The sequence below is a fragment of the Balaenoptera physalus genome, assembly GCF_965194825.1.
Source record: "Balaenoptera physalus genome assembly, chromosome: 17".
Taxonomy (NCBI): domain Eukaryota; kingdom Metazoa; phylum Chordata; class Mammalia; order Artiodactyla; family Balaenopteridae; genus Balaenoptera; species Balaenoptera physalus.
Window position 1 is genome coordinate 44,563,747 of NC_138895.1, and position 12,215 is coordinate 44,575,961.

The following is a 12,215-nucleotide window of genomic DNA, read 5'->3' on the forward strand; positions in this document are numbered from 1 at the left end:
GCCTCTCACTGTCTCAGCCTCTCTTGTTGCGGAGCACAGGCTCCAGACGCGCAGGCTCAGTAGTTGTGGCTCATGGGCCCAGCCGCTCCGCGGCATGTGGGATCCTCCCAGACCAGGGCTCGAACCCATGTCCCCTGCATTGGCAGGCAGATTCTCAACCACTGCGCCACCAGGGGAGCCCCCTAGCTAGGGTTTTTAACACCATTTTCACTAGCTTTAGGAAGCACCAGAATTCTTGTAAATTAAGTCAAGTGTTCAGGTATTTATTGAACTGTACTTTCAACTTTTCTATGTTTGAAATTTGGGGGAAAAGCACTGTTTTCACCTTTGTCATAATCCTGCCTCTTTCTTTAAGCAGTGGGACCCCGTTATGAACCTTTTCTAGGTCCAGTCAGGGAACTGGGGATTCCTGATGGACGTGAATTATCGTTGGCTACTTTACCCTCTAAAGAGAAATGATGTATAAGAATTACTAAAAACAAAGGATAGAGGGGCCCTCTCTTGCTTAAATTATAGAGGGAAAGACGTGCTGGATTTGGCATATAAGCCTATTTCTTTCTCTACATTTTGGGCCTTTCTTTTCTCTGCCTTTTGCTTTCACCCCTTCCATTCTTTATTTCTGGGTCCTTCCTACACCTTTGGTCCTGAAGGCTGCCTTTATTCAGATCAGTCACTTTCAGTAATCTGTCCTTCCTTAATTCTACCTCCTCACATCAGCAGTAGCTCCATCCCCAGTTGCTATCATTTTTCTTAGAGAAAAGTTGCTCTAGATCTTGTTCCTTTATTCTGCCAACTTCAATGTCCATATTTTTTCCTCGTTTTTTTCATTAAAATTAAAAAAAAATTGTGTGTGTGAGTGAAATTTAACCCCTATTTTAGTCTCATCTCTGGGCTTTTACAGTTAACATTGTAGTGTATATGTTCCATTACGGGCTTTTTTTTTTTTTTTTTTTTAAGGTGGGATCATACTATGTGTATTTAGCAGTTTTGTTTTTTCCCACTTAATAGGTCACATACCTCTTTGCATTGTCTCAGTTTTATTCTCATTAGACTGTAATTGTTTAGAAACAAGGAGGTTTATAATGTGGCGGAACCAGAGGATCCCCTTCCCAGATCGGATTCAGATCTGTCAGTAGACAGTGAGCTCTCAATTCCTCAGTGGTTGGATAGAAGGCACAGCATAAGATACCTGTGCTTCGTATGTGTAGGCAGTTATTTATCTTTCTTCAGATGTTCCTCAGTAATAGAAATAGCATGTATGACATTACAGATTATCTTTTGTGTATTTTCTATCTGTTTTTCATGTTATAGCTTGGACAGCTTTTAGCAGCTACATGCAAAGAACTTCCAGGCCCTAAAGAAAGTAGACGGACTGCTAAAGACCTTTGGGAAGTTGTTGTTCAGATCTGTAGTGTGTCCAGTCAACACAAACGAGGAAATGATGGCAGAATTAGTTTAATAAAGCAGAGGGAGTCTACATTAGGTATAATGTATCGGTATGTTTCTATCAGTTTGTTTTTTTAGTTATTTATTTATACTATTTGTACTGTTGTAAGAACATCTACCATTATCCTTGGGTATCATAAAGATGGACAATGTAAGAATTCTGTGGTGCTGATCTCCGATGGACTTGTCTGATATGGCCACCTTAGGAAATACCTTGTTTATATGTTACTTTAAGAGACTACTTATTAATCATTTAATATAATCAAACCTGAGTTCAAAATCAACAGTTTTGGTTGGATAGTACTGAAGATGTCTCATGTGATTAAAACAGGAAAGACATTTTATTAGCTTTATACGACAGTAGAATATTATACTCTTCTATACATGCAGGACTGGAAAGTTAGGAATAAACCTTCACGTATAATTTACTTTCTTGTTTTTATTTTTAATTTCTGATATTAAATGTATATACACAATTTGTGTTTTTTGTAGGAGTGAACTGCTTTCTTTTATCAAAAAATTACGGGTAAGCTTTATAAAAGTTGATCTAATTACTATTGCTGATTTCTGTAGAATATGACAAAAGAATATTGAATGTTTAAATGCTGATTATTTAAGTAATCTGTTAATGTGCTTTTTATCTTCAGTGATCATTTTTTTGAGGATGGGATAGCCTGAATGGAGAAGTTTGTTTTGCATTTACCTTACCATGTTTTAGTGAATAGAACAGGTGTTTTTTAAACTGTAAAGAATTCTTCATAATAGGGCTAGATGGGTGAAGCCTAACTTTAATTTTTCTTGATAGGATTAATATCATTTATTTATTGGACATAGATTCCACTCTTTAAATTCCATCTTTTAAATATTATTTTAAGGAATAAAAAGTCAACTTTTTCTAGAGGTAGCTGGAAGTACTAGTTGGAAAGAGGTCTATTAAAATATATATAATATTTAAGGATACTGTGTTTTCTTTCTCATAGGAACCGTTGGTTTTGACTATTATTTTATCACTCTTTGTGAAACTTCACAATGTTCGGGTAAGTATTTTATAATTTCATCTAAAAAATCTTTGGAAGAAATTTCCTTTTAAATCATGCTTTTTTTTTTTTTTTTTAAATAAGGAGGACATTGTGAATGATATTACAGCTGAACACATTTCTATCTGGCCATCCTCCATCCCCAAGTAAGAAGTATTATAGCTTACATTTTATTAAATTGTTTATATATTTAGAAACCATCCTGACTGATATAGATAACCTTGAATAATTTGATGAAAAGGCTGCAATTTGTTAGGACTCTATAGCCAACTTCATGTTTCTCTATTAACAGTAATAATCTTCTTAAAAATTATGGATAAGGCATAACTAAGTAAGAGCTAAGGTATACTAGCCTTAAGTAGAACCTAGACAGTCTCTCAGTAGTCCTGATTCCTTGTCAGTGGTAGAATTAGAAAATTGAGGCTAATGAAAGAATGACTTTCTATCAGGTTTTTCTAACAGTGATTGTCAGAGGTTCCCAACCCTTTTTAGTTGCCTTAAGAAGTTCTTTAAGTAATTTAAGAAATCTTCTCTCTTAACTTTCATTACCTGAGAATCACAGTAAGAGGATGGGGGAATTTTGGGCGGGAAGAAGAAGAGGTTCCTTTTCTGGAAAAGAAACCATTTATATTTTTCTCTTCCCACACATAGCAACTTCTCATTCAAGAGAGTCCATTTGTTTCCTCACAAAAGTTACTTTTCCTTTTCTCCCTTCCCGGCCAATCATCTTCTTTGTGCCTGAAGGGCAGATCTAGGCCTTATTTTATTGCTTTTAGTGGCATTTTTGAAGAAGAAAAGATTGTAGTAGGTAGGTAAGCAGGCAGTAGAATGAGAGCAATTTGCTTCTGTCTCAGTCTTAGAGATTGGAAGCCGTTCTCTCTCTGACAGGGATTTGGAGAGTCTAAAGTGGGTGAGTGACCCTTCCCTCTGCTTACTGAGCCTTAGTTCCCACAGAAGCACTATGCTTCCTGAAGCAAATAACTGCAGATTTTTACATAAAATTCGGTATATTAGATAGCAATCCAAGAATCAGGCAGAGGTCATTTTGCCTTTTTAATTGATGGTTGTAATACCTCTTTGGTGTTACTTCTTTGGCCTAAGTTTAGACTGTAAACTAATGATTGATTTTTTTCAGTGTGTGTTTATAAATGGGGCAAAAGAATGGTTTATCATAGAGGTTCTCAGCCAGACTCAGAGATTGAGTCCCAGCCTCTCCACTTCTCAGGTATATGACCTTGGGTTAGTTGCTTTCTGTGCCAGTTTCCTCATCTGTAAAATGGGTATAAGAATAGTACCTACCTTGTGAGGATTAAATAATAAACTTTCTAAGCTAGGTGTTTAGAATAAGGGCTGCCACATAGTAGGCTTAACGATTATTTTCATGATAAAATTATTTTAATGTAAATTAACCCAGAGAAAATAAAATGTGACTAAATGTTTGACCAGAAAAGATATTTCTCTTGAGCAGGAGTCTTTATTGACTCCAAGAATAGTGTGAGGATGGCATGGATTAAGTATTACTATTTTAAAATTGATTGTTTGATATGTAGATAGAATTCTTAGACTTAACATTTTATAATTTCTAGGAAACATAAACCAGTATAACTCATTTAAATAATTGTAAATAAATTAGTTGTAAATCAACAGTTGGGTATTTACTAATGGCACCACAATACTTTCCCACTGTACTGGGAACAGTGGTGAGTTATGGTAAAATCTAACCCCTCAGGGCAACAGGAGTACTTTGTCCAACCTTGTTAGATGATAGAGCCAGGACTTGAATCTTGGTGTGTTTCTGAAGCCAAAGCCTGTTCTCCCCCACTGGGTCTCGCTGTAGGGGCTGTCAGCGTGTTTCTTGGGTGCTGGCTTGGCTTTATCCTCACAGTTCTACCTCCTAATTCTGCATCTCAGGACTTCCAGGCTTAACTAGGCTCAGAGCAGCTGGCCCCCTTCCGTACTCTTTTTTGGATTCTTCATTGCTTCCAAATGCGCTGCAGTGATACCCTTGCCACAGCTCGCCCCAACCCGGTGAAACATCTAATCCAGAGGAGTTAGTTAACCCTTACAAGAAGCCACAAGGTGAATTTAAGGCCACGTAGCAGTACTGTTAGTGTTTGAGCCCTTGTTTTCTGTAGCTTCCTCTAGATAACAGAACTTAAAAATCATTTGGAAAATTTTTATGAGTCTGTCTCTTTATAATTTTGTTACCTGTAAATTGTGCATAAAAAGTGGAGACAGGGTTTTATCCTACGACCTTTTTTGTGCTTTATATTGTCGAATATTTAAAGATACTTTTTAGAGTGGCCTTCTTTGGCATTTTGGGGAAAAAAAGGAATCAAAAATCAGATTGTTTTCAGCCCCTTATAAAAAGTTAGCTGATCACACTTCCTCAGATTTAGTTGTTTTGATAGTTTTAAAATATTTACTCCTAGTAATATTTAGCATTATATTTATGATCACCTACATTTTGACTAAGTCTTTTTGTTTTTAATAAATGTGTGTATGGAATTTGAAGTTGACTCTTAAAATAGAGATTATGTTTATTGTCTTTCATATAGCCTCCAGTCTGTGGACTTTGAAGCCGTGGCTATCACAGTGAAAGAGCTAGTTCGGTATGCCCTCAGTATAAACCCAAACAACCATTCCTGGTTAATTATTCAGGCAGACATTTATTTTGGTAAGTGAGATGTATGGTTGCTTTGTGTTTTGTTTTTGTAGCAGTTTTAGAAGTGAAAATAAATATATTACACTTGTTATTACAGTACTTTATTAAACTTAAGTCTTGTTTTTGACATTCTCTAACTCTTCTTCCTAGATAAAATTGAAAGTAACTATTACTGTTATATGTATGCATTTTTCTGAGACTTTGATTCAGATGCTTTTGGTTTTATGTTGACTACTTTTTTTCTGTGTTTTTTTTTAATAGTAAATGGTCATCTAAAAAGTTGGTAAAACATTCTTAAGGAAAGAGGTTAAAGTTTAGTTTACAAAATTGCTCTTTAAAGGTTCTAAAATATGTCCAGGCACTCTTGATAATTATTTGTGTTCTTGAAAATAGATTCCTAATTTTTCCCCCCGGTTGTATGTGATAGATTTTCCAACTTGATAGGGAATTTCTAATATTTCTATTACTATACAGATCAAATTAAAGTTCTGACTGGTGTCATTTCTGGGTCACTTTTTTAGGAGTTGATTTTTTTAAAGAGAAAGTTCACAATGTAAGAGTAGAGAGAGTAGTATAATGAACCCCCATGTATCTCCTGTGTCTTCCACCCAGCTTTTTTTTTTTTTTTTTTTTAAATATTTATTTATTTATTTATTTATGGCTGTGTTGGGTCTTCGTTTCTGTGCGAGGGCTTTCTCTAGTTGCAAGTGGGGACCACTCTTCATCGCGGTGCGCGGGCCTCTCACTGTCGTGGCCTCTCTTGTTGTGGAGCACAGGCTCCAGACGCGCAGGCTCAGTAGTTGTGGCTCACGGGCCCAGTTGCTCTGCGGCATGTGGGATCTTCCCAGACCAGGGCTCGAACCCGTGTCCCCTGCATTGGCAGGCAGATTCTCAGCCACTGCGCCACCAGGGAAGCCCCCAGCTTTTTTTTTTTTAAGTGACTTATTGCAAGCAGCCTTAAGTCATTTTTATTTTTTTCATTTTTTAAATTGAAGTATAGTTGATGTGCAATATTACATAAGTTACAGGTTTACAACATAGTGGTTCACAGTTTTTAAAGGTTATATTCCATTTATAGTCACTACAAAATACTGGCTGTATTCCTTGTGTTGTACAATACATCCTTGTAGCTTATTTATTTTATAGATAATAGTTTGGTGCCACCCAGCTTTAACAGTAATTAACTCATGGCCAGTCTCATTTCATGTGTACCCTCACCTACATCATCCTACTCTCTCCTGGATTATTTTTGAAATAAATACTTGCCAATTTTAATGCTCATTTTTACCCCAGCCCTGCAAAGAATTTATTATCAGGATCTTAATATCTTTATTCAGAATAGATTTTCTGATTCTAAACTGCCTCAGAAAAATAAGGTCTGTTTCTAGTATAGTCATTTGGGAAATAAATACCTCCAAATACTAAATTCTGTACCAGTAAGTTTGACAAGGAATCTGAGCTAAATATTTGGCTAATCAGTTTTAGAAGGAAAGACTCTATTATACAACTACTTTAAAGTGGTTGAAAAAATAAAGCCAATTTTTCCTCATTGTTGGCCTGGCGAAGTGTTATCCCTAGGTCTGTGGTTTGAATCTGCTTTTGTCAAACATGAAGTAATACCTGACTCTTCACAAAAGAGGTCCTGTTTTTCCAGCTGTGTATTTAATGGCAGGTAATTCTTTATCTCTGTTTTCTACTTCAAGCAACAAATCAGTATTCGGCAGCTCTTCACTATTACCTCCAGGCAGGAGCTGTGTGTTCTGATTTCTTTAATAAGGCTGTGCCCCCAGATGTTTATACAGACCAGGTAGGTTGTTTTTGCGGGCTTGCTTTCTTCTTGTCTGTCTTTAAATGTTCTTCTTCCTGGGCCTCTTTTTGCATGAGCTTATTCATTTCCATGTATGTGGTGGTAACTCCCAAATTGATTGCTCTAGACCAGATTGCTCTCCATATTTCCAGTGCCCACAGCTATTGCTGCTTTGATTTCCCAAAAACACCTCAAACTCAACCTGTCCAAAACTGATTCAGCATCTTTTTCTTTTTTTAGTATTTATTTATTTATTTGGCTGCTCCAGGTCTTAGTTGTGGCTTGCGGGCTCTTTGCTGCAGCATACAGGCTCTTAGTTGCGGCATGCGAACTCTTTCTTAGTTGGCAGCATGCGTGTGGGATCTAGTTCCCTGACCAGGGATCGAACCCGGGCCCCCTGCATTGGGAGCGCGGAGTCTTACCCACTGGACCACCAGGGAAGTCCCCTGATTCAGCGTCTTACTTTACCAGTCTCTCCTCCTGATGACCTTCCCACACCAAAACAAAAACAAAAACAGAAGACCCCACTGAAATAGCAGTCACCTTTGTTTAGCCCTTTGAGTTGACTAAGCATAAATCCTGAGTGTCGTCCTCTTTTCTTTACTAACCCTCCCACCAACATCCATTCAGCCTTCAAGGCATATTGATTCTGCCTCCTACATCTCAAATTTTGTTCATTTTCTCTCAATATGCATTACCCTTTCCTCTGGTTTAGGCCACCAATATCATAATTTAATAAATGGCATTTTTTAATATTTACAATAATGGTTTTTGAAATAAGATTTAAAATTTTTTAATAACTAGATTTTTTTTAACTTAAAGTTCTATTTTTTGGAGCAGTTTTAGATTTATAGCAAAATTGAGTGAAAAATACAGAGTTTTCATGTACCTGCTGTCCCTGTACACATACAACCTACTTCACGATTGACATCCCACATCAGAGTGGTACATTTGTTACAATTGACATTAACTAGTTTTTGAAAATAACCAGAATTTTGTTTTTGTAGGTAATAAAACGAATGATAAAGTGCTGTTCTTTGCTGAATTGCCACACACAGGTTAGTTTATAATATTATGATGCTGGTCTGTTTTCATGAATATTAGAGTTTATAATAAATGTGAGGCATTGGACTGGGAAGTAGCTTTTATTTTCCATATCATAATTGCTTAAATTTATGGTATTTAAGAATTTGCATGTTCTTCAAATTTTTTTTAAATAGTTTACAGAATTTTAACTAAAATGAAAGTATGAGTTAGAAGACATTGGTCTTTGAACCTTATAAATGGAAAAAGCATTCTCAAGTATGTTTTCTTATATTTAAAAGTAGATATGTACATTAATCATTAGGGAAATGTAAGCACCACAATGAGATATCACTTCACACTCACAAGGAGGCTGTAACTGAAAGATAGTAACAAGTATTGGTGAAGATGTGGAGAAATTAGAACCTCATATGTTGCTGGTAGGAATATAAAATGGGGCAACCTCTTTGGCAAACAATTTGGTGCTTGCTCAAGAAGTTAAACATTGAATTACCTACCATATGACCCAGCAGTTACACTCCTGGGTATATAACCAAGAAAAGTGAAAACATATGTCCACAGAAGAATTTGTACGTGAAATGTTTATAGCAGCATTATTCATAATAGCCAAAAAGTGGAAACAACCCAAATGTTCATCAGCTGATGGATAAACAAGATTTGGTGTGTGTGTGTGTGTGTGTATGTGTGTGTGTGTGTGTGTGTGTGTGTATATATATATACACATATACACAATGGAATATTATTCAGCCATAAAAAGGAGTGAAGTACTGATATATGCTACAACAGGGACGAATCCTGGAAGTTTTATGTTGAGTAAAAAAAAGCCAGATACAAAAGGCTTTGTATTGTATGATTTCATTCATTTGGAATGTCCAGAATAGGCAAATCTATAGAGTCAGAATGTAGATTAGTGGTTGCCAGAGACTGCGGGGTGGAGAGGTAGGGGAGGAATGGAGACTGACTACTAATGGGTATGGAGCTTTTCGTTTTTTTGCGGGGGGCGGGTAATGAAATGTTTTAGACTTAAAAGCGGTGATGGTTGTACAATTTTGTGAATATTCTAAAAACCACTGAATTTTATACTCTAAGAGGGTTTACATTATGGTATGTGAATAATAATCAATTTAAAAATCTTTAAATATTTAAAAAAGAGATCAGCATTATGACCTACATACCTGACTGAAATGGATCTGTTTTCTATGTTAAGCAGACTGGCCTACACTTTGCCAAAATGAGCTTCTGTACTTGCCAGCTGTGAAAGGTTTAATTGGACGTTCTATATGTCCTTGAATGTTTGACACTTATGTTTGGCAGTTTTCCATTTCCTTCAGTTTTCTAAACTGGCTTTTTGCCAGCTTCTCATTCAGGTAAAGCTCTAAAAATTTATGATTTAGGTCACTGGGGAAGAAAATATTGGGCAGACAGACACTTGTGTAAAAGGGTTTTTTACAATTAAAATTGGATGGGTTCCATACATATGAGCTGATCCACTCAGCCTGATCTGCAAGGCCTCTTATATTAAATAATGTACTCTTGACATGAGAATCATTAAAAATTACCCCTCCAAAACCAGTAGTCATTGTTGATACTAGTTACATGAAACCATCTTCAATTCTTTTTTTTATGTAGGTGGCAATTTTATGTCAGTTCCTCAGAGAGATTGACTACAAAACAGCCTTTAAATCACTGCAGGAACAAAACAGGTATGAATGGTTTTTGAAATAAAATGAAGTTGAAATTTTTCTGCTTAAGAAAGAGGAAGTAACTGAGTTCTGTTTTTCAGTCATGATGCTATGGACTCCTACTATGACTACATATGGGATGTTACCATTTTGGAATACTTGACTTGTATCCTTCATCAGCATATGTGTGTGATGTTAGAACAATTCATTTCTGTAAATGAAAGAAGTGTTTAATATTGTATATTTTCTAAATAAGAAACAAAGAACAGTTGAGAATCTATCATGATATTTAATAGTATCAAATTTATTATTCTTAACTGATTCATTTAGATCTTCATCACAAAAGAGGAGAAACAGATAAAAGACAAATTGCGGTAAGTTATTTTATGCCTTGATTCTTCAATGATGTGCTTAATTTCCCTAATACTAAACTATTTCCTGTCTCATACAGCATCAAAGTCCTTACAGTGGCCTGCAAGGCTGCATGTGACTTGACCTCTAGCTATTCATTCGACTCTCCCTTGCTAACTTCTCCTACACCAATACCCCTACTGTTCTTTGAACATGCCAAGAACATTCACTACCAAATGGCCTGTGAAATTTTCTCTTTCAGGAACATTCTTTTAACTTCCCTCAGGTCTCTTCTCAAATGTCACCTTCTTAAGAAGTAATTGTCCTTTCCTGACCATCTTATAAAATAGCAATGTCTCTCCCCCCTTTCCCTTCAATACTCTTAATTCTCATTTCCCTTTTAAAACTTGTCTCCATAGCACTTATCTACAACTGACATACTGTATATTTACTTATTTATTGGCTGTTTCCCCATGAGGGTAGGAATTGGTTTTGTCACAGTTGATACCTAGAATGGTGCCTGGCAAATAACAGATGCTCAGTAGTTACTGGATGGATGAATTATTTATTTAAATTTGACTTATAAACCAAAACATTACAAATTCATGGTCATTTTTACTAGCCTAACGTTTGCTGTGTCACTGTTACCATATATGTTTTCTCTTTGCTCTTTCACTCATTAATAAAATTATATGCTGTTTATTAAGTGTCCTTTAAAGCTTTGTACTTGGACTAAATTGTATGGCCATTATTTAGAGGAAACAGAATAACAACAGCATCTTTCAAAAAAAAAAAAAGAGAAAGGAAAAAGAATATGGTGCCGGTTCCACTTAATTGGAGACTACTCATTCTCCCATTTCCAGCTTATCCAGGGCTGGAAGGCAATGCTGAAAATTTCCCAGTTCCCTGATGGCGTTTCTAGACTATCTCTACTTGTATCATTTTTTAAGCCCTTTCTCCTTGGAAGCTTACACCTACCTCACTAGCTCATCTAAACAACTACCTGGCTGTTCCTCTACATGCATCAAAAGACATGTGATCAACTTATCCAACAACCCTGGCACTCCAGGTTCCATTATTACCTTTACTCTTCATCAGCCACCCACGGCCAGGCATTTTTGTCAGAATTGCTCTACATAAGATCTCTGTGCCAGTAATCTATCCCTTTCTTACTTCCGGGCTCCCATGTTCCTCATGATCAGTGACACGTTCAAGTTCATGACCAAGTTTTCCCCAGTCTGTCAGCCCTTTTCCAACTTCCGTTCCTTCCCTACTGACCTTGAGTACAGTAAATACTGGCCTGTGTACTCTCAGAGATACTGATTCATTTGATTTGAGATGAGACCCTGGGATCCAATTTTTAAGTTTTCCCAGGTAGTTCTGACTATAAACCAGATTTGAGAACCCCTTCTATCTATGGTTGACTGTCGGGACTACTCTGATTAATATTTTCAGCATCTTTGCTTTTTTGTCTTTTGCTTCATCTGGAAAAGTCCCAACCCTGAATCAGTTCAAAAATTTATGCTTTTTTTCCCCTGAGCCACTTAGTTCTGTTGGAAATAATCCTACAACTGTATAAACTTGTGCCACTACCAAACCATGGCCTCCAACCTTAGCTGGCCACTCATTTCTTTTGTTTACCTGCCAGTGGTCAGTGGTCTGCATTCTTTTTTAGGGAATATTTTAGACTTTCACCCTATTAAGCCCCTGTCCTCTCTCCCTTTTCCATTTTCAGTAACTTCCTTGTCTGTTTGGAGTAGACCAGAAAAAAAGACTGATTCAGCCCCCATCCTTGTGAAAGTTGTAGTCTTGGGAGTTGTGGCCCCCTGAGTGCCAGCTTCACATTCCTGTTTCAGGTCCCTGCTTTCCACCTTCAAAATAATTGACAACTGTATTCATTGTTAAGTCCACGCTTTTAGTCAGTAAAAGCTTATGCTACTCCTTGATGAAGACAAGTTTTTATGCTTTTGATTCTATCCTTTCAGTGATTCTGTCCCTTTCAGTTAGTTACCTCCTCTCCTATACTGTCAACCACTCCCATACCTATAAACTATTTCATCCTTAATAGAAACTTCTCTTGACTGTACTCCACCTCTCTCTCATCCCTTCTCTGCCTAGTTTTTTAAAGCTCTTTGACCCAATACAATTTGACTTCTGCCGTCCCCACTCTTTAACTGTTCTCA

General features: G+C 36.7%; 1 protein-coding gene across 4 annotated transcripts in view; it reads left to right on the plus strand.

Moving 5' to 3' along the window:
- The window catches only part of INTS8 (integrator complex subunit 8), a 46,626-nt gene that overhangs the window by 32,921 nt on the left and 1,490 nt on the right, over nt 1-12,215 (plus strand). For 3 of the 4 annotated variants that reach the window (XM_082432690.1, XM_082432689.1, XM_082432688.1), the window contains 10 exons: nt 1,312-1,496; nt 1,939-1,972; nt 2,427-2,483; nt 2,568-2,629; nt 5,042-5,160; nt 6,852-6,955; nt 7,963-8,013; nt 9,629-9,702; nt 9,783-9,847; nt 10,012-10,055. In XM_082432690.1, coding sequence (XP_082288816.1) covers nt 1,312-1,496; nt 1,939-1,972; nt 2,427-2,483; nt 2,568-2,629; nt 5,042-5,160; nt 6,852-6,955; nt 7,963-8,013; nt 9,629-9,702; nt 9,783-9,847; nt 10,012-10,055 — 795 coding nt within the window. The remainder of the gene's footprint in view (nt 1-1,311; nt 1,497-1,938; nt 1,973-2,426; nt 2,484-2,567; nt 2,630-5,041; nt 5,161-6,851; nt 6,956-7,962; nt 8,014-9,628; nt 9,703-9,782; nt 9,848-10,011; nt 10,056-12,215) is intronic. The other variant, XM_082432691.1, reaches the window with a different exon arrangement.